Here is a 21486-nt window from a genome sequence, read left to right as displayed (position 1 = left end):
TTAATGAAACAGCAGGAAGTAACCTCATGAAGTTCAATGCGGGGAAGCACAAAGTCCTGTGTCCGTTTCTGATAGGAACAACCCCTGGAACCAGTGTAATTTGAGAGCCACCCAGCTGGAGAGCAGCTTGGCAGAAAAGTGCCTGGGATCATTATGCCCCAAACGTCTGCCTAACGATTGTTCGGATATTTGGAAACAGCAAAATCGCACTTGCAGATTTGATCCCTGGGAACAGATCTAGGGAGCAGAGGAAGCTGTAGAGAGCAGCCACCCTCTCCATCCACTGTCTGCTCTGTGGGAGCCCTTGCATGGGAATTTTAAAGCATATGCTGCTATGAAAGAAGTTATGAGGGGATTTTTTTTCCCTGTTTTCACTTGCTTTTGGTTTCTCTTTAAGGCACCGAGAGAAAGATATGCCTCAATACTCACTGCAGAGGTGTGAGATGTTCCCAGAGAATTTCCCCCCAGCAGGTGGTACCATGAGAGGTCACTTTACATGCCTCACTACTAAGACAATGCTCTGCATCTCTTTGAGAACTGGCGCTATGTCAAGAATAAGGAAACAGTCTTTTCCTAGGTAGTTATCGGAAAAAAAGATGCGTAAAATACCACCATTTGAGGTTTAAATCGCCCTCTATCCCTTCTCTTTTCATTCATCAAATCGCTTACATCCTCCCCACTCTGGTCAGATCTCACTGGAAACACTGCTCAGTCCTTTAAGGGCATCTCAGACAGGTGATGAAAGGACTGGAGCCTCTCTCCTGTGAAGAAAGGCTGAGAGATTTGGGACTGCTCAGCCTAGAGAAGAGATGACCTCCAGAGGTCCCTTCCAGCCTCACTGAGTTCTATGACTCTGCAACATGTTAAAGTAATTGTAGAGTAAAAGTAGAACCTGGCTAATTACTTCACCAGAGGAATGTAAAATACACTGGCTAATCACTAATGAGATAATTAAATGTATAAATCACACTAAAATTCTCTTCTCGTCCAGTTCTTATAAGTATTAGCATGATTACTTCCTTCTTTTCACTCCTATGATTTTCAATATGTTCCAAAACATTCAGTCTCATAGGCTAATTAGCAGTTTAAGTACTCTGATTTGCAGAGCATTTCAGAATACAAAACAAAAGAAAAAAAACAAAAAAACCCCATCCATATTTTAAAACCATCTGGTACTTTTCCAATACTTACTTATATCACTAAATTTCTGGCTTTTTTTTCAGTGTAATTATCTTCTGAAACTGCTGATTCATTTATAGTTTGAAACAAAAAGAAAATCCTGAAGTGACTTTTTCTGAAGCCTTCATGGCTTCAAATGTCAGAGAAGACCAAAAGTTATTACACACAAGATACATTTTATAAACCCACAAACTTCTTACCTTGTCAATCTGTTGCCCTGGAACTCACAACTGTTGCAGACAGCATAAGGGGGTTGTGCATTGAGGGTTCATAAAAGGGATTATTATCCCAAGAACAACCCTCTGTTCCTCTTAATTACTTCCCTGCAACTTACTCTATTGTCTGGCATTTCCAGTGCAGATACCTTATCACTTGAAAAAAAAAAAAACAAAACAAAACAAAACAAAAAAAAAAAAAAAAAAAAAAAAAACAAAAAAACAAAAAAACCCAAAAACAAGCAATCAAAACAATCCCAAAAAAACACATGAAAAACCCCACCTCTGTGCGTGAGCTAGAGAAGACACATGCCTGGCAGATAGATAACTTAGAGAACTTCTATACTATCAGAAACCTTATCTTTTTCTGTACAGTAGCCCATTTCTGTACTCTGATCACCGAAGTTTCATTAATAGTTGTCTCTACTGGTATTGGCTTTAGAATAAACCATCACAAGTTCTGAATCTTGCTCTATAAATAGTTCAGATCTGGAACCCTCAACAGCCAGTGTGGGTAAGGCTTGAAAAATGCAGACATCTCCCAGTGTAGTCCTCCAGCTCTATCTTGCACCTTCAGCCACCTCACAAATCGCCTTGCTGAATTCTAGGAAATGCTCTAGAAGCCTCTATTGTGAAGCACAAGAACATCCAAGTAAGCTTCAGCAGAGCTTTCACCTTATTTTTAATATTCTGAACTGGAAAACCATATAAACACAATTATCTTTTTAAACTGCAGATGGCGCCATATAGAATCCAATCAGCATTAGCTGGGTCACGCCTGTAAAGATTAGGAATAGCACCCTATGCAGTGGGTTTACCTTGGAGGAAAGTATTGCAAAACAGAGTCTCCCATGAGCTGAGCTAAGGGCCAAGCACTGTGGATGAGCATCTCTACATCTATAATGAAAAGTAATGAAAGAGGGTTGGGGGTTATGAGAAACTGGTACTGTTGAGCACCAAACTGCTCAGCTCACATTATTTAACCAAATGATCAAAGAGGATTACTGATTTAGTATGGTAAGTAATGAACTCCCAATCAGATGAACCATGTGCTTAGAATCAGTATCAATCATGCAGTAGATAAACTGCAATACTAGACACTTGCAAAGTATGAATTTACATCTTTAAATTACTTTATGTTCTTCGTGACCAAATCCCTGAAGGTTCTAGTCAGAGACCCACATGTACATAGACACACAAACACAGACACACAGCTTGTGTTGGTCACCATCACCTGCTCCCCACTGGTGAGAGCTCCAGTGGGTGCACACCCCTCCTGCAGAATATGTAGTTCCCCTAGAATTTGCATTTGTCCACATGTGGAACTTCTGTTATTATTGTTAACACACTATTTGCACAATTTTCATTGAGAACAGAACTGTTTTAAAAGAAGAGGCTTGAATCTGTTGCTGAGCAAAGGTAGATTATCATACTGCATGGCATAAATAATTAATAAAAGGAGATTTTGTAAGTTTTACACTACATAAAAATATGAAATAAACCATGAATATTTTATGTAATAGCACATAACACTATATTGTAAAACAAAGTGCATAACATCAAAAACATTGCCTAAAATCACTGTTGAAAAGCTCTCAGTTCTGATACTTTCAGAAATATAAAGATTTGTGGGAAAAACTTGTATTGGTTTTAGAGAATTCTGCTTATATAGAATAATAAAAAATTCCCAGAGGTTCACTGATTTTTATTTAATATCACTATATGGAAAATACTTCTGACATTTTAATACATGTTTTCATAAAAAAAAAAGGTAAAATTCTTTTTGTGTATGTGTTATACATTTTTGGAGTGCTTAAAGGAATATATAGCAGTCTTATTATAGAGTAATGAACTGGTACCCTATGCTACCATTTTCTGTGTAGCTGTTTCTTTACCAAAATAATCTCCTTGATATCTGCATCAGTAACCTCCTTGGGTCACGTTTGTTCCACTTGAGTCACCATCTTTTCAGCTCAAAATTTAATGTTGCAGATCACTAGATCAAGGTCATCATTTTGCGCCTACTCACAGCAGCATCTCTAAATCTTGAACAAAATGATCAGAGTACACGTCAGCAACAGCTTTAGTAATAGCAAAATCAGCAGAAAGTCTAACAGAGAAAAAAAAGAAGTAGAATTTTTCTGATGATAAATGCAGAACTCCTACCCTTCTTCAGGGGTTTAAATACTGAATCATTCTACCAATAAGGGGAGAAAAAAAAGGTATTTTACGTGGAAATGTTTACACCGAATACAAAGATAGTTGAGCAAGGGGAATATGTTTGGCATTTTCATCTGCTTCTGAAGAAATTTTCACTTTGCTTATATGAAAAGACCTGCATTTATACCTAGCTAAAATAAATATGTTACAATCATAGTCTCAGACAATCTTCATTACTTCATGTAGCCAATGTCAGCTTGTTCAAAAATGCTTAAAAATATCTTTGAAGGACAGGTTTCTAGGTATTTCTTTGTTTGACTTAAAATACTGAGTTGCAAATAATATTGCTATCCAAATATTCTTTTTCACTCATTTACCTTGCTGTACTATTAGTCTTCAGTCATCAACAATGAAAAAAAAAGTGAAAATGTCAGTAAGGTTTCTACAAAAATCTTGATTTATAAGTCATTAGCAAGGAACTGATATATGCTTAATTTTAGAAATAGATAAAGTTTAAGAGAAGATAATTAGAGGATCATTTGAAAGGTTTCACCAAAACAATTTCACACATTCATGTGCCTAAAAATGGCTACAAAACCAAAGAAATAGAAATTTGTATTTAGTGAAATGGTGTACTGCTCTGTAAATAAAGGTGAAATTGTGAGAGCTAGTACCATAATGTTTCATCAGAAACATGGAGTGGTAGTATTGTCTTCATCCCTGCTGCATACACAGAGGAATTGTCAGCAGCAGTTGGACATTAATGCAAAATTAACCCGATCATCTACGGCATTTCATTTCTGAAGTTGTCTTTCTCTGTAGGACTCTCATTACTTCATAGACCTTGATTAATCAGGGTTTATAATGCCCATATGCACAATACACAGAACTAATTTCATCCAATGCCCAGCTGGATCCTAAGTAGAATTTAAGTTAGGCAAAAAAAAAAAAAAAGTTGAAATGTGCCCAGAACACCAAGAAACATTGTTATGCTCTTACCAGAAATTATTTGTGCTGCCACAGTTATGGAATAGTTTTTTAATTTACTACACAATTTTCTTTATCATGCAAATGGCTATTAAATTAATTCTTCTTCACTTCACTATGTCTTTTTCATATACTCTCTCTTCAGTGCTACATCCTGAAATTAGTCAGTTCTAGAGCTCTGTCCATCTGAAAAATAGGAGTTTATGTGTGTATAGAGGAATTGTCTGGGTGTGCAGTACTTTTATTATAAAATCTTCAATATTCTGTGTATTTGTTTTTCTTTCATCTTTACAATTTCATATGCACTATCTTAAAGACAGTCTAGTAAATAATTTATTTCCTCTTTACCATTAGACCACTCAAAAAGCATTAGTGATACATCAGTAAAGGAAACAATAATAGAATAAATTGTAAAATATAATTTCATGTACTTTTTAATATAGTTTGTATTTTTATTTGGATCTATGTGTGTATTATTTATTCTGTGGTATTCCATCTGTTTTGTTTTGTTGGAAAATGTGTCTATCTCTGCATAATCAGCAGATATGCTTCAGCTCAAAATGAATAATGAATTTTTCCTTTATTTATTTTATTCATATCTTCACATTAGCCTGTATATCCAATTTCCATAAATATATATACCAGTCACTTCCCAATTGCTTCCTACCATCTTCATGTTCATGGGAAATTGGATTTTCTGATTTTCTGAAACATATAATCAGAATTACTCTGGTTTCTTCATGGGGATTAGACAAAAGTCCTTGTCTACAGATTTCTGACATTGCTAAGACATCCTTTCACAGCCTGTACAGACTGAGGCTGGCAGTATTAACCAACACAGCTCCTTTCTTTGAGTTTGCACAGTTTGGAAGTTGCTTCTGTTACGGCCTGGCTCTGTTGACTGCCATCCACTAGCTATGATAGAGAGGAGAAGACTTTCTTAGCTACCAATGTGATGCTACCAATTTTTGCTAGTCACTGGAGCCAGCACATGAGTGAGTGCCTGTTCTTCCACTGCACCACAGCATGATGGTTTAACAACCTAGATAATGATCTCACCTTAGAAGTGATGAAAGTGAGTGGAGGTAGGGTTCTGTCCCTCTCTCTGGTAGTTCCATGAGGGGTACTCTGTATTCCTTCCACATCTGGGAGCAAAGAGTGGCTCATCATCCTGCAATGTAACTATTGATTATAAATTCACTGTGCTCAGCACTGCTGAGGCCTCACCTCAGATCCTGTGTCCAGTTTTGGGTCCCTCACTGCAAGAAGGACATTGAGCTCCCAGAGTGTGTCCAGAGAAGGGCAGTGGAACTGGTGAGGGGTATGGGTATAAGTCTTGTGAGGAGTGCTTGAGGGAGGTGAGGTGCTTTAGCCTGGGAAAAAAAAAAAGAAGGCTTATCACTCTCTACAACATCCTGAAAGGAGGTTGTAGCAAGGTGGGTGTCAGTCTCTTATCCCAAGTAACAAGTGATAGGACATTAGGAAATGGTTTCAAAATGCACCAGAGAATTGGATATGAGGAAAAGTTGCTTCACTGAAAGTGTTATCAAGTGTTATTGGAATTGCCCGGGGAAGTGATGGATTCCCCATTCCTGGAGGTATTTAAAAGAAATGTTGATGTGGCACTTGGGGTTTAGTAGAGGATTTGACAGTGCTGGGTTAAAGGGTGAATTATTTTAAAAGTCTTTTCCAACCTAAATGATTCTGCAATTTGACAATTCTATGATCCACTTAGACTTCTGACAAAGACAGAACTACTATGCAAAGTCACAAAATGCAATCAGTTACTGTTAAAACAGATTTCCAAGGAATTTCCCCAAAACCCTAATGTTTATGAATTTCTTAGCTCCAGTAGCCTTATCATAAGTTAAATTTTTGTCAATATAGAATTAGCAGAAAAGGCTGTGAGAGAATCTAAGAATGACATTGCTGTCCTTTTGAATTAAGATTCCTAAAAAATGGGAAAATGGATATTTTGTAGACCACTTAGTGACAGGAGATTTTAGCAAACGTAACTCAAAGGTATTGTCAAGATAAAGCAATGGCTTTGTTTGTGCTGTGTTTGATGCACCCCTGGATACTTTAGAGCTCCTGCTTTTATTCTGTTGCAGAGCAAATTTGTGATGTCAACATTTGGCATTGCAATAGTACTTTCATTCTAGAGTATTATATGCAAATATATTCAAGACATAAAATACATGATAGATGAAAGTCAATATTTCAATATGAATATATAAAGCAGAGGACTTGACTCTTAAATAGCTAAACTAATTTGTCTAGTAAAATCCTATTGGTATCAAGACTTGGCCTCCTCTCCTAGGTGCAGAAAATCTTTTTACTTTCAAGATCAAAACAATTGAGCTAAAGAAAAGGAACCTATTCCTTTTTCAGAAATACACAGTTTCCTTCCTAGGAAAGGCAGAACTTTATTCTCTTTTAGTGTCTAAGCTGTGTGAATATTTGACCATATGTATGGGAATGAAGCACAGTCTAAATATTATAAAAAAGAAATTCTCAAAAATCTGCAATTAAAGATATCCTAAAATCTCTGCTGATGATACCTTTCAGTTGTTCCACCATCTTTCTGTTTAAAGATTTTTCTATTTTGGGTGTTACTATTGCAGAGTAATTGCCATCAAAATAATTACTGTTATTTAAGAGGTCTTCTTTTCTTGCCTGAATTGTAGTCTAGAATATATTATATTCATGTTCCTGAGAGTAATGATTTTATAGGAATGACACCTATTTCACTTTGTGTGGATGATTTTTGTCATTATTCTCATTCCCATTTTTATTGTTAGTATTATATTATTCTATCATCCTCATCATCATTAGAAATTAGTAAGGCACCTTATAGGATATACAGAATTTAAGCATTCCAGGAACTTCTGGGTTAAGTTCTCAGTATGTACTATAATAAAATATTGTGGCAACCCAAACTTAGTCAATATTAGAAAATATGTAGCTGAGTATAATTCAGGCTGTTATACAAGTTCGATTTTCTGAAATCAGAATGAGAAAACTTTAAAACTGTACTTTTTTCCATTGAAGTAAATAGCTTTACAGAATTCATGTGCTACAGGTCTAGCTTTTAACACAAATAGATTCAACATATAAAACATTATAACTTTATGAATATGTATCATTATAATATGCCTTGCACCACCTCCAAGAAACTGCATCAAATAAACTGTATATTTTGTTCTTTCAAACCTAAGTATTAATGAATTTACACCTGTTTATTTTAAAATAGGATAAAAAGATCTCTCTCTAAACTGAATGCAAAATTTGAATAATATGTCTTGTGGCTTAATAAAACTGGAAGGGAATTTAATACATACATTTGTATCCTACATTATTGTTCCTCTGCTACACATATATAGAAATTTAATTTATGTCTTTTTTAGTCCACTTAACAAACCTATTGCTTTCATGATGTTTATTTGAACTTGGTTCATTGCTTGTTGGTTCCACATAATGAATGAATCCTGACAGAATTATTTTCCATGGAATTATAACATTTTATTGTAATCCAAAGGGTTAGTTCCAAAGAGTAATGCTTCATAATTATGTTGAATTTTTTTTCTGTAGGATATTTAAATTTTGAAAGTGAAGCACTCTTATGTGTATGTTAAAATAAAGCATTGCTTACATTTCAGATTAATCGTTAGACTATTCTCTTAAGCATTAATTAAAATGCATCTATAATTTTGGTATTTGTAGTTCTGCTTTTATGTCTCATCAGGAGCTACAACTATTGAAAAGTATGATCTCAGAACAAACATATGGATTCAGGCTGGAGTAATGAATGGCAGGAGGCTTCAGTTTGGTGTTGCTGTCATCGATGACAAGCTGTTTGTCATTGGAGGCCGGGATGGTTTAAAGACATTAAACACTGTTGAATGTTACAATCCAAAGACCAAGGCTTGGACTGTGTTACCACCTATGTCAACGCATAGGCATGGCTTAGGTAAGAAAAAAATATTTTTAAACATATCACTTTTTTCTTTTTTGTTATGCAACTTTTAATAGAAAACTCAGTACTTTTAAGCTCTAGTAGCATTCCTACCAGTAACAATAACTAGGTTTGCAGCATGATAAAAGAACTATCCTGCCTCCACAAGGTCTGCTTCTCGTTGGCCTCCAGTGGTGGGTGGTCACCCCCTCTGATTTATGCGGACCAGAGGCTTCACCATCACCCACTCAAAATTTCATCTTCTCACCCTTGGGAGGGTGCACATTATAGGGTGCAAACCCTGGTCAAGCAAAGCACCCTAGCACCTCTACAAATGGGCAAATGTTTGACCCATTGACATCTCAGACTCCCACAGACACGTGTGGGGATGAAAGTGTTAAAAGCGGGAGAATGACAAGGAAGATGGCATATTTGCTCAAGTGACCTTTCAGCCTGGAATGCCTAGGCCTGGAGAACAACAGTGTGGGAGCCTCATATATATGTTATGCCTACTGCTGTTTATCTCTGTTTTGAGAAGTAAAATTTCTGTTTAGAAATAGCATAGGTGTTTGGGGAGGCTTATGGACGTGTTTGAGCTCCCTGTTTTGGGACAGAGGTCATAAAAAGCCCAGAGGAGATCCCGGCACATTGGTAAACTGTGCGTGAGTGGGTGCTTGATAAATGGGCGCAAGCAGCAGCCCAGCCACCTGCTGGGATTGTGTTCCTCCTGCCTGTGTGTCTCTGCCTGGGTGTTGCTTTGGCATGGTCTGGTTAGGAAGGTAATAAATAGGAAACAAATTTACTCTTTTCATTTCAGCAGTGGTTTTGTGGTTATTCTGTCTGCCTGCCTGCCTGTGTTGACTCCTGAAACACACAATGTTATCCTGTCCATTCCCCTGAGCTGCAGTCAGCAAGTCCTGTGTTGTACTATTCCATCAATACCTCACACAAGGACCATGCCTTCCTGCCCTTCGCTCATGTCATTGGACACTTGCAATGTCCATATGCACTCTTGCTGTCAAACAAGTTTTACAATAGAAAATGGGAATCTATATCAGATAGCACCATGACACTGAATCTCTCACTGATTTAAAACTGTTTCCTAAGTTTAAATTTAATTGTAAATTAGAAAATACATGAGAAAATACACTATTTAAATGCAAAAATACATCATGTCTTCTCTGCCAGTGTTCGAGAATTTCACAGAATCAGTGCTGGTCCACCGGGCAGTAAAAATGCAATGGCTTCAGCTGTAACTACAGGAAAGTAATAATAAAACAGTAGGGTATGCTGAATAGAGAAAATATTTGTCTCAGTGACAAAAGAGGTAAACCTATGATTGAAAACACTTGGTAATCAGTTAAAAAAATAATTCTGAACTATAATTTTACAGATGATTTTGCTCAACTGAATTAAAAAATTGTAGTTTAAGTTGAGGAATGTTGAGATTATGACTGGAGAAAAACTAGTAGGCTTTCAATACTAGAAAAAAAAATCAAACTAGGCATTTGACCATTTGAGGAGTTTTTTTTCTTAATATAAAATAATTTTTGAATTTTTATATTGAAGTAATTCAGGCTTTTTGCAAAAAACATGTAAAATGAGAAAAGAAGTCTAAGTTGGGATGATTAAATGCAGTTGTTTGGGAGGCATTAGAAAGGTGTTCTTTATCTGGAATTATGTACTAATCATATTATTACCTAAGAAGCTTAGGTAATAGAATTTAATTAGGTTTTTTTTTTAATTTTTTGTAATAACTTATAAAGTTATTTTAGTAACTTTTATTTTATTTTATTTTTATTTTAGCCTTTTGTAATGAAAGTAAATCTGAAGTAATTTTTTTTATTATTTTTTTTCTAAACCATGTTATGTTATATCCATGTAGTAATAATGCTAGAGCAGTTTGAATTGGGTTTTGTGTACAGGATAGAAATAAGCCCCCATCCTTTACATGGATGTATTTTTGTTGATACAGGAAAAAAATTGTCAGATGAACCCCATTGTAACTAAGGCCACAACCAGGTAATACAATTCACTTTATCCTGTATTCATATAATGTTCAGAAGAAGCATATGTATAGAAGTTGATACATGTAGAAATGAGGAAATAAAAGTTGACAGGCCCTGTAGTAGGAGTGTAAGTCCATAGTGTAGGAGGTCATATGTTAGGCCGTTTTAAAGCCGCCAATTGAAGATGAGTGAAAGCTCTTTTAATGGCAGTGTTTGAAATAAGTAGCGCTAAAGTACAAAAAAGAAAGGGCAGACTGTGGGATCCAAAACTATTATTTAAAGTAACAGTGATTCTAATATCCCTGTTGAGTAGTCCATAAAACGGAATGGAGTATGAAAGAGCAAAAAGATACCAGAAAGGTGTGTCAAAGGCGAACATGAAATATGGGAAAGGTGAAACCTGACAAACAGGAAGACCAAATCAAAATCTGTGTAGGAAAGGAAGAAAGAACAAAGGAAGAAAGGACAAAGATGTGAAAAAATGTAAAACAGATTCTGGTTTATTAATTCAGCAGTTTTATGAAGCAACACTGTCTCCACTTTTTCAAATTCCATACTGAACTTAATAGTCTATGTGGAAGAGGGGAGAGAAGGGAAATATAGAACCAATGAACCAATGATAGACTAATTAAGATTTTAGTTATCAAATCCAGTGAAACTGTGATTAAAAAAAAAAAAAAAAGCTAGAAAAAACTGGTATTTGACTTATCTTTACAAAAGATACAATTTAAGTGCCATAGTGAGAAAATTAGTCTTCCAGTATAACTAGAGGAGAACAGCAGTCTTTTCTGGTAAGTGTTCAAAACTGTCCTTTTGATGAACTATATAAAGTGTGTCTAAGCTTCTGGTTTAGGTTTTGGTTTGAAAATATACTGATCTCACTACCCATAGTCAAACACCTATTTGCAAGATGATCAGCATGGAAGGAGGCTGACAGGACATGGTATTACCTCTTAAAATCCTGTGCAGCTTAGAGTGCAGGCAAGTTACATATATTTTTCCTCCTCCCCTCTTGGAAGAGAGAGTCTTGCCAGCTGCATTTTCTGAGTGAAAATGCTATAAAAATATTAATATCTGATGAGAAAGCCTTAGATTTATTTACACAGGATATAGGCCTAGGGTGGATAGAATTCACTCTACCCAGAGTGAATGGTCACGGAAGACCTAAAGAATTTCCAATTCTCACTTTATACAGTGGGTTAGGATTCAACCTATTGTTCTGAAAAAACTAAATATGTAATGTAAATGCATTTTAAAGGACCTGAGGTTTATGCCTAAAATTTGAGTGAATACTTGCTTATAATGTGGTTGTCATGAAACTGGTTTGTGCAGGAATGAATATCTAAAAGACTAAGTTCAAAATTCAGAAGTGGAAAGAGAATACATATAGTTAGGGAGCAACAAGATAAAGACTCTCAGAATATCTGAGATGGTGCTGACAAATATGAGATTGCACTGTGGGTTTGCATGAAGGCAAATTTCTATATTTCACTAAGAGGGAGCACCCACTGTGCTTCTGAGACCCAGCCTGATTCTCAACTTTCATGCTTTCTGCTCTAGAGTCCAGCTCATGAGTCAGAGGGAAGGGAAAAAAATTACTTGGGAAAAATACAGGGATGCTCTGGAACTTTCAAGGAGTAATGAGAAATACTAATAGAGGGAAAGACTGGGGAGAAACTGAATTATCAGTATTCTTACTACATAGTATATCTCAGCAGTCAAAAATACATGTATATATATAGGTAATAAAAATAATGTAAAAATATTAAAAAATAGACATATAAATTACTTATTATCAGGCTGTATGATTTTTAAATCACTAAATGATAATTTAGAAAATATTTTATCTACTTTTAAAAGTATTCAAGTGTTGAATACTTCATTGACTCAAAATTAGTGAAATTCTTTAGAAGTAATGTTTGTATTGTCAAAAGGAATTATTGTTTATGAAATAATTTTGCATTGTTTGAAAGCTCAGAGCGTAAATACAACTGTAGTTTTAGAGGTCTAAGAATTTGTGTAGGATTCAGCAGCCTAAGCAGGTATATTGTACAATGGAGTAGAGCAATTGTGATGGCATAATCTGATTTCCATGGGAATAAGAAATATAGCATGTTTAGAATAAAATTATTTGTGGCTTGGGAACAGTTCCTGCTTCTCAAGGTACAAAAAATACTATTGAGTAGACTGGAAACTGAGAATCTGGTAATGCAAAAAAGAAAGCCAATGGTGTTTTATTGGGTATTTATGCCTGTATGTGTGTATGATTTGAGACATGTGAAAAATATTGATTCTTGAGAAACTATTGAAGATAAAAAACTAAACAAAAAAATACAGTAAATTTTTATGAACACTTTTATTTAAATAAAGCTAGGATAGTGATGAAGTACATAATGTCTTAAAGGGCAAGCAGTAACAATGTAGCATCAACGGAACTGCTTCCAGGTTAGTAATTTCTCGTGAAATTATTCCTTCGTAAAGCAGTAAGTTGAAAAAAATAGTATTCTGTATCACAATTCTCTATATAAATATTGACATAAAGCAGATTTATTTAATCCCATTGTTCTCCCTTGGTGAAGTAAATAATTTCTGACAATAAATTTGTAAAATTTCAATAATTTCTTAAAATAAGCCTGCAGTGCAATATCAGAAAAAGTATCAGATACTAGAAAACTTAATAGATTCATAATAGCAAAATGAGTATTGGATTGCACTGAAACAAGTGAAGGAGAAACACATAGGTAACACATATTTGATACAATAAATTTACAATGATCAGGTCATTGCAATAAAATTATATCTATTAACGATGCATTTTATGAGATGAATATGGAAAGTAATCACCTCTAATTTATTTTATGTCAAATATTTTGATAGGAAACAAAACCTTTGAAGAATCAGTGCTACTAACAGATTTTTAAAACAGTTCCACCAGGAAAATGTGGGCTGTAAGATTCATGAGCAGAGTAGATCAGATACCCAGCAAAGTACCAAAATTATTAACTATATGAGTTTTACCTCTTTCAAGAACCATAATATAAGATAGATTATTACTTACTCAACACTGAAAATTTAATGATGAATGATACCTTTATTTAGACCTAGTTTGAAAGATAGTTTTGAAGTCAGTGAGAGCTGAACTTTCATCCACCATTTTAAAACCTTTTGCTATGGAAGTTAAGCAATGGTGTTATTTTAGAAAGTGCTTAAGCCCCAATAAAAACATGTTTGTCTGTGGAGTTACAGTGTGTCAGAAAGCATTCTCAAAGAGTAGATACCATTAAAATAGACTAGGAATATAAATAAAAGCCTTAACACACCCATTCATGGTAGCTGTAAAATAAACTATAAAAATGTTGAAGATAAAAGGGATCTTTGTTTTTCTTTCTCTGCTATCTTGCATGATAGCTCTTCTTTTTATGTTTCACCATTCCTGGGCTACTAAAGAGCCAAAAATGGCAAATTTACATTTTTTATTAACACATAACAAAAAAAAGTAGTTATTTTTTCTAGGTTTGGAATTTTTTTTTAATTTTACAACATTATGAATACAGATTTTTTTTTTTTGTATGTTTTCTGTATGTAAAAAAAAAAATATTGTGGAGATTAAAAAGTGCGGAGGTGCAGAGACAGATGCATGAGAATCTGAGGTTCCATTCTGGATGTCAGGGCATATGTGAACCTGCAGACCAGAGACAAAAGGCAGGAAGAAAGAAATGTCAGTCAAATGAAGAGAATTGAATTAGCATTGAAACCAACAGATTAGGTCATACCCTATTAATATGATAAAACTGTAATTACTTATGACTAATTAATTTCCCAATATTGCGGAGCAAATATTTATAAATAAAAGAATTATTGAATTATATAATCATATTTTTGCATAATGTTTGTTACAGTGCCAAACAGCTGGATAAAGGAAACTTTTCCAGATAGTAGTTTCTTAGAGCATGCAGACAACTGAAAATATTACAGCACTTCATGCTATCATATATATGATACTGACCAAATTCCACTGAGCTGGGGAGTGACAATCCAGATTTCCAGAGCATGATGCCATACAGTATCATTTTGATATCATTTTGATGCCATATCATATCATATCATATCATATAATCATATCATTTTGATATGGCAAAGCTGGGGTCAGCTGGGAAAGATTCATGTCCCATAAAAGTTCAACTCAAGATCCTATTGTAAATATCTTATTTTTCCACAATGGTAAATCTTTCTGGGTACATCAGCACCTCATAAAAGCAATGCTATAGTTAAGATGTGTGTTCTCCATCTTTATGGGGTGATTTCTTTGCACAGAAAACCCCACAACCCAGAAAACACAACAAACAAAAACACCAAAACGTATTGCCAACTAAGCATCGAGTGGAAGAGTTCCACAACAGACTGGCTTACCAGAGCACAGCAATCTTCTGATACAGATGTTTTCTATACCCCAGAAGAAGCTGTTAAGCAATTAGTTTGAGAATCTTTATTTTAGGCAACATTGACTGGTACTACATGCCTCCATGTAGTTAAAAGATTATTATTTTTTCCATGTGAAATCTCAGGAAAAATGACTGCTTTCACTGTGAGTTGCAATAAGGGCTGAACAATTTAAAGTATTTAATCTTGAATATTGGTTTGCATGTATATCATATTTTTGCTTTGGATTTTTCTCCTTATCATGGGGAACATCAGAGGGATTTTTTCCCTTAGTTATTAAGTACCTTTTCTTTGTACTTTGTACCTATACTAAGTAGTAGATCATGACCCAATTCACTAAAGAGTTGCAAATCATAACAGCAGCACTCATAATAATTTCTGAGTCATGTTCTCAGGATAATAGTGTAGCAGAATTGAGAACCTAGTGTCTTATCTACAAAACTGAATGTAAACAGAGGGTCGACAGGCAGATCTTTGCTTCTATAAATTTGCATTATATTAGCAAGTTAACGTAATATCTTCTGGCCCAAGAGGGCAGTGATATTGCTATAATTCTTTAAACCATCCTTGATACTTTGAATTTACATAGGAATAGGTATTTTCAACATTGAGTCACTGAATATTCTCTAAGGAAGGTAGGTCAGGTCCAATTCTCCAATTAATGACACAGTAAATTCCAAGATTAGCCTATGGCAGTCCTATATGCAGCATCCAAAGAACAGTATTTGTGTTTCTCAGTCAGTTAATATTATGGCTTTGAGAACTAATTACAAGAATTTATTAATCATTTAATTTATGATGTACATTTTAAATCAAATTAGACTTTACTTTCTTTGATACCACTGCTATGGAAGAAATGTGGTTTAAGACTTAAAGAGAAAAAATAGAGTAAGAAAAGGCAGCAATATTAATTACAATTAATACAAAATTGTATAAATATGCTTTTGTGGGTATGGGTGAGAAAGGAGTTTGTTAAAAAATGCACTTCTACCTGGACATAAAATAAATGCAGAGCCTAAAGAGGGTAGAATAAAGTCCGGATGTTATTTAATCAAACTTCATACTTGGATAGCAAACTACTGATTTGTCTTCTCACCTTCAATGTCATGGTATATTTTATGTCTGTTATCTTCTTGAAATGTAATGTCCTTATTTGAAGTTGTTGGATACAAGTATATCCTTACCAGTTAAAATGTAACATCTCTGCAAATATCCAAATGCAGAGACTACAGTAAAGCTAGGACCACAGAAAATTTTTCTTTGACATTTTGTAACCAAATATCAGCATGAAACTATATTTATAAGTATTTAATTTTAAAAAATAAAATTTTTAAAATTTTTTCTGTAAAATTAGGTCCATCAGGCAGATAAGGAACTGCAGAATTAAAAGTATTATAGGCAGTGCTCCTTTATTTTGCAACATTACAGAAAAGCAATTTAAAATCCCATTCCAGTCAAGTATAAATAATTGCAACTATTGGAACTGTACAGATTGAGCACCTAATTAGGCATAATAGGGTTTTGTGCTGCATAGCTTTGTGAAGGCAATCAAAAGGAAAATGCCTGCCATTGCAAACTAGACAATTAATTTTTTAGATCTCATTTAGTTTAGAAAGAATACTGTTTGTTTTTATAAATTCCTAGGTCAAAATGCTTAGGAGAATTATTTTCCAGGTACTTTTTTGTTCAGGAAAACATTAAGGTTTCTCTGCACTGTACTTACAGCACTTAACTACTCAAGATATTGCTGAAAACATATCTGCTCTTAAGAAAATAAGTTGCTTCCTTTCTTAAAATGAATATTCATAGATGGTTCAGCTCTGCAACTCTATGAGAACTAGGAAAGCCAAACTATTGTGTCAGTTAAATGAAAGTAATCCATCAAAAGATGTGTAGAACAAATTACTCCCTCAGTGCCAGAATTATTATTTTCTACAAATTAAAAAAGTAAGATTTGATTCTTCCAATTTTCAGTTTCTTTGTTCAGATAAATAACTTTTGTTATTTAATGTAATTCTCTTACAGTAAAATACTCCCTTTCTGAATGTTTTATTACTTTTGTCAGAAAACAACAAAGCACTAGTATCATGTGAAAAATTAAATCCAAGAGGATTTTTTCTTTTCTTGTGGCTTAAATTGGTTTTGCCAAATTGTTGAAGACGACATACAGGAGGAAAATGTATGAGGGCATTCTGTCCTTTCTCTTCTCTTAGCAAAGTCTCCTGAAAGAGCCAACAGCATTATTCTTCTGTGCAATTTGCTTAATGACAAATAAGAGTTCAAGTGTCAGCTGGAAATAGTTATTTTCTCATTTATAAACAAGAAAATCCCATTCCTGTAGATATTTTTCAATATCTACATTCTGAGTGTAAATATAGGTGGATGTATATTATTTTGTGGACAGAGATGACAGAAAACAAAATTATGTACTCTGACATCAGTATACTAGGTTATACAATGAACATGAAAACCTGTCTCATGAAGTTGAAATGAACTCTTGATCTTCTAACACACTGTTCAGTATCTTGACTACAAAAAGATGAAAAATCTTATCTCAAGAGACCAAGAAGAAATTGGCTGCACCATTAAAAAAAAATAAAAGTCATATAGAGTTCAGTACCTTTGCTCTTTAAGGAGGAGGAATTCTACAGTGTGGTAATAGTATTGGAACCCTGACATTTCAACACAGACTACTTACAATGAATTTTTTTTCTTCTATTAAACCAAATGACCTGGAACATTCAGAAAAGAGAATAGTCTTGCTTCATCAGTTTTACTGGAAAATATTTTGCTTTGTGATCTTGGGGAATGCGTCCCTTAAGATTTTGATTGTGGTGCTGCCATTAGCTGTTATCATGGAGTGTTCAGTAATTTCAGTCAGAGAAGAGGTGCACTGCAATCCATCCTGCATAAGGAGGCTACAAGGAATACCTTTGGGAATACCTTTTAGTCCATATGTGTGATATAAAAATCACAGACATTCTGGCATCTAAGCTTAGAATGAATCCAAATGCTTGAATTCAATGCTTGAATATTGAATTTTTCATATAAGACACAGTCCCTCTAATATAAAATAAGTATTTATATACTTACTTGGGCAAGATGATTACATTATCATTACTACTCATTAGAATATTTTGAAACATTTGATTCAAGCACTGCCTAATGGGGAAAGTAAATACTTCTGTGTAGTTTAGAACACTGCCAGCCTGGCTTCTTAGAAAATATAAGAATCAAATGTGGGGTTTCATAGATAGGTTGGTATAAACACAGGTAACAGAGATGCAACCCAGCAGATGCAACAGTTTGTGCAGCAGCTTCCACAAAAGGGCACCAGAAACTACTGAGGGAGGTATATTGGTTTCTGCAATGGGTAAAAAATCAGTAGGATCTGTGCATCTCACAGGGTTTTATCTGCATTGTATAAACTCAGAAAAGTCCTGATGAGAAGAACAGAGAAGCCATTGAAGACTATTTTCTGTATAAAGTGCAGTTACTCAATGTTACTTTTCTCTCTTTGCAAAAGAAATGCAGAGAGAAAGTAACATTGCATTAATGCAATGAACTTATCTATTTTCATTGTCATTAAAAAAAATAAAGCTCCATGAAAATGCAGGAAGAATGGTATTTTGATTAAGAGGAAATCAAATTTCCTACAAAAAGTGAATTAAATAATTGTAATGGCTTAATTTACAGCAGGAAATAGATGAGAATAAAGCTCAAATACGAAGGACTTGAAATAAAATAATTAAATACTGAATGAGATAAAAAGAGTAATTGAGGAAAACACTTTCTATCGTAGTGAAAGTGCAAATAAGTTAGCTCAGGAAATAAAAGCTGGAAATTTCAAAACTGAAGAGATGTGATTTTTATGTGCATCATAGATTCCTTGTGAAATTCACTTCATAATAATATAACACTGCTTATGTGTGAAAGTGAGAGGGTTTGTGTTTTTGTCTAGACACCAATTATGTGTACATGTATGTGTATAAAAACGTTTACCCCTCTGAACTTCCTTTGAATATGATTCATTTTTTATCCCAAAAATAACTTGATTTTCTATTTAACTTTGCATTTAATGAAGAGTATATAGATGAAAAAGCTAAGGGGAACCATGTTTTTTATAGCAAGCCATAGTAAATATATTTTTAAAATGTAAACCTCATTGTTCAGGATTTAAAAATATTTAAAATATTAGATACTAGAGTAAATAAAAATCACATCCAAACTACATATTTTAGCATATAATCCCATAATTTTTATGTGACCACTGTCACATCTTCCCACATACTGGTTATGTTCTGAGATTAAATAGTGAGCTATATGAATCATTACTTCAGATTAATATCCACTTTAATATTCTGGAGAAATTATAACTGGAACATGTAATTGAAAAGAAAGAATTTCTAGGCAAGGCAATGAAAACAATTGGAGAATGAGTTCTATAGAAAAAGAAAAGGTTTAGCTTTCATTTGGAGGAACACTTTTCTAAGGGTTGGTAGGCTTTTTTAAATTATTTTCTTTTTTAAGTTAAAAAATATTGACAAACAAAAATCAACATCCAAAGTGCAGAAACATTTTCTGTGAACACTGACATGAAACATATTCACATTGATAAATATAGTTTTAAAGTAAAATAAGCTTTTAATGAATTAACTTTCTGAAATAAGACAAAACATTCCTACATAGAAAGTGGAGACTTCACATGGTTGAAAATTAAAGACAGACTTTCCTGCAAGAAAAAAACAAAGCCATTCTCTGCAACTTTAATGATTTCTTGTTTTCTGACTTTTTGATGAGTTCAAATTGTGTGAAATGGAGTGAGGATAAAAAAGACATTGCCTTGAAGCAGGACTGGATTTAGCCTGAGATTTTTCAGAGCAACATTCATTTGGGATCATGGATTCATAGAATGGAATTACTGAGTTCACTGTCTTGTAACAAATGGTGCTTAGCTATAACTTATTTTCTAGAGCCTTCTAAGCTTAACTGAAGAGACCGTGAGATAGAGAATTCATCAATTCCTTTGACTGGGTGATTCAAACTGTTCACAGTTAAAAAATTGTTTCTTATTGAAATATGTTCAACTTCAATTTTCACACATTACAATTTTTTTTCAGTAGATAAAAGAATACTCATATGTTCGATAAATTATTATAATATATCCAACATTATTTTTCTGTGAAGGTGTGTGGCTATTTAGTTTTCTTTTTTGATAGAATGAAACTGAGGAAGCAGCTTAAATTTCTCAGTCTAATTACTTGCTCAAGCCTTCAAATGCCTTTTTTGATTCTGTACCAGTCCATCAATCTTCCTGCTACTGAAGAATTGTTCATTTTCTTCTATGGGATTGACGAAAATGGTGCAAAAAACAGACTTCAACTCCTCTAGAAGCAATTCCATTCAGTGAAATCCCCCTTAGGTTGACAATAGTGAGAGATCTACCAGGTATCTAGTCCGTACTTTATTGTGTGCTTTACTGCTATTCTAAAGAGCTAATTCATGTTCAGAATGTTATGAGAAACCAAAGGGAATAGAGAAAGCTAAGAGGATCATATCATTGACAGGTTATTCTCTGAAGCAAACACTCCTCTCAAGAAATGAAATGAAATTTGTTTGACAAGACCTGTTTTTCATAGAGCCATGTGGAGTGGCATTAATTTTATTCCCGTCTGTTGATTCTTAATTAATCAAATCTCAAATTGGTATTTCCATTTTCATTTTGAATATAAAAGTTCATTTGTTGGTTGTGTTTTGGAAAACTTTTTTATTTTTTACTACTGACAGAGGAAACACATTTTTATCTTCTCTCACTTTCTCCTTCATTTTAGGAGTTACAGTGCTTGAAGGGCCTATTTATGCGGTGGGAGGACATGATGGTTGGAGTTATTTGAACACAGTGGAGAGGTGGGACCCTCAAAGTCAGCAGTGGACATTTGTGGCAAGTATGTCAATTGCCAGAAGCACTGTTGGAGTAGCAGCATTAAATGGCAAGTGAGTAGGGTGTACTTGCACAATTGAAACACTTCTTTTGAAAACCAATGAAGCTTAATTGTCATTGCTTTCCCTTTTTAAGTTGTGGTGGCATTGAATTGTTCCAAAGAAGATCAAATGGTGAAAGCTGCTTTAATAGCCCTCTTACTCTGAAAGAAACTGGTTTCGGTGGTGCACAAGGCATGCAGCAGACTAGCAGAAGCACCATCTAGAGAAAAAACCCTGGAAAATTTGATCTAAAGTCATGAAGAGCAGCATATGATTATGCAAATATATTCCAGCTTTGTTTCTCTTGCACAGCTGACCATATATTTAATACTTCCCAGTTAAAAGATACTCCATTGAATTTCTCATGACTTATATCAAGCACTTTTAAATAAAAAAAGATGTTATTTTTGTCCAAACAAGGTAGGATGGACACCAGCAAAAACTGAAAAGTAGTGGTCTCCCTGCAACAAGCAGAAATGTGCCATTGATTTTTATTCTTTTTATCTGAGTACTCATCTTTAAAAAATATCCAATATGCCAAGAACTGCAACTTGAAAAC

At 34.2% G+C, this 21486-nt stretch overlaps 1 protein-coding gene across 2 annotated transcripts in view; it reads left to right on the top strand.

Moving 5' to 3' along the window:
* The window catches only part of KLHL1 (kelch like family member 1), a 191726-nt gene that overhangs the window by 149538 nt on the left and 20702 nt on the right, over positions 1 to 21486 (top strand). For both annotated transcript variants that reach the window (XM_059466870.1, XM_059466869.1), the window contains 2 exons: positions 8287 to 8511; positions 20777 to 20939. In XM_059466870.1, the coding sequence (XP_059322853.1) occupies positions 8287 to 8511; positions 20777 to 20939 (388 nt within the window). The remainder of the gene's footprint in view (positions 1 to 8286; positions 8512 to 20776; positions 20940 to 21486) is intronic.

This window comes from Ammospiza nelsoni, chromosome 2, assembly GCF_027579445.1.
Source record: "Ammospiza nelsoni isolate bAmmNel1 chromosome 2, bAmmNel1.pri, whole genome shotgun sequence".
Lineage (NCBI taxonomy): Eukaryota > Metazoa > Chordata > Aves > Passeriformes > Passerellidae > Ammospiza > Ammospiza nelsoni.
This window is presented reverse-complemented; position numbering and strand designations above follow the sequence as displayed.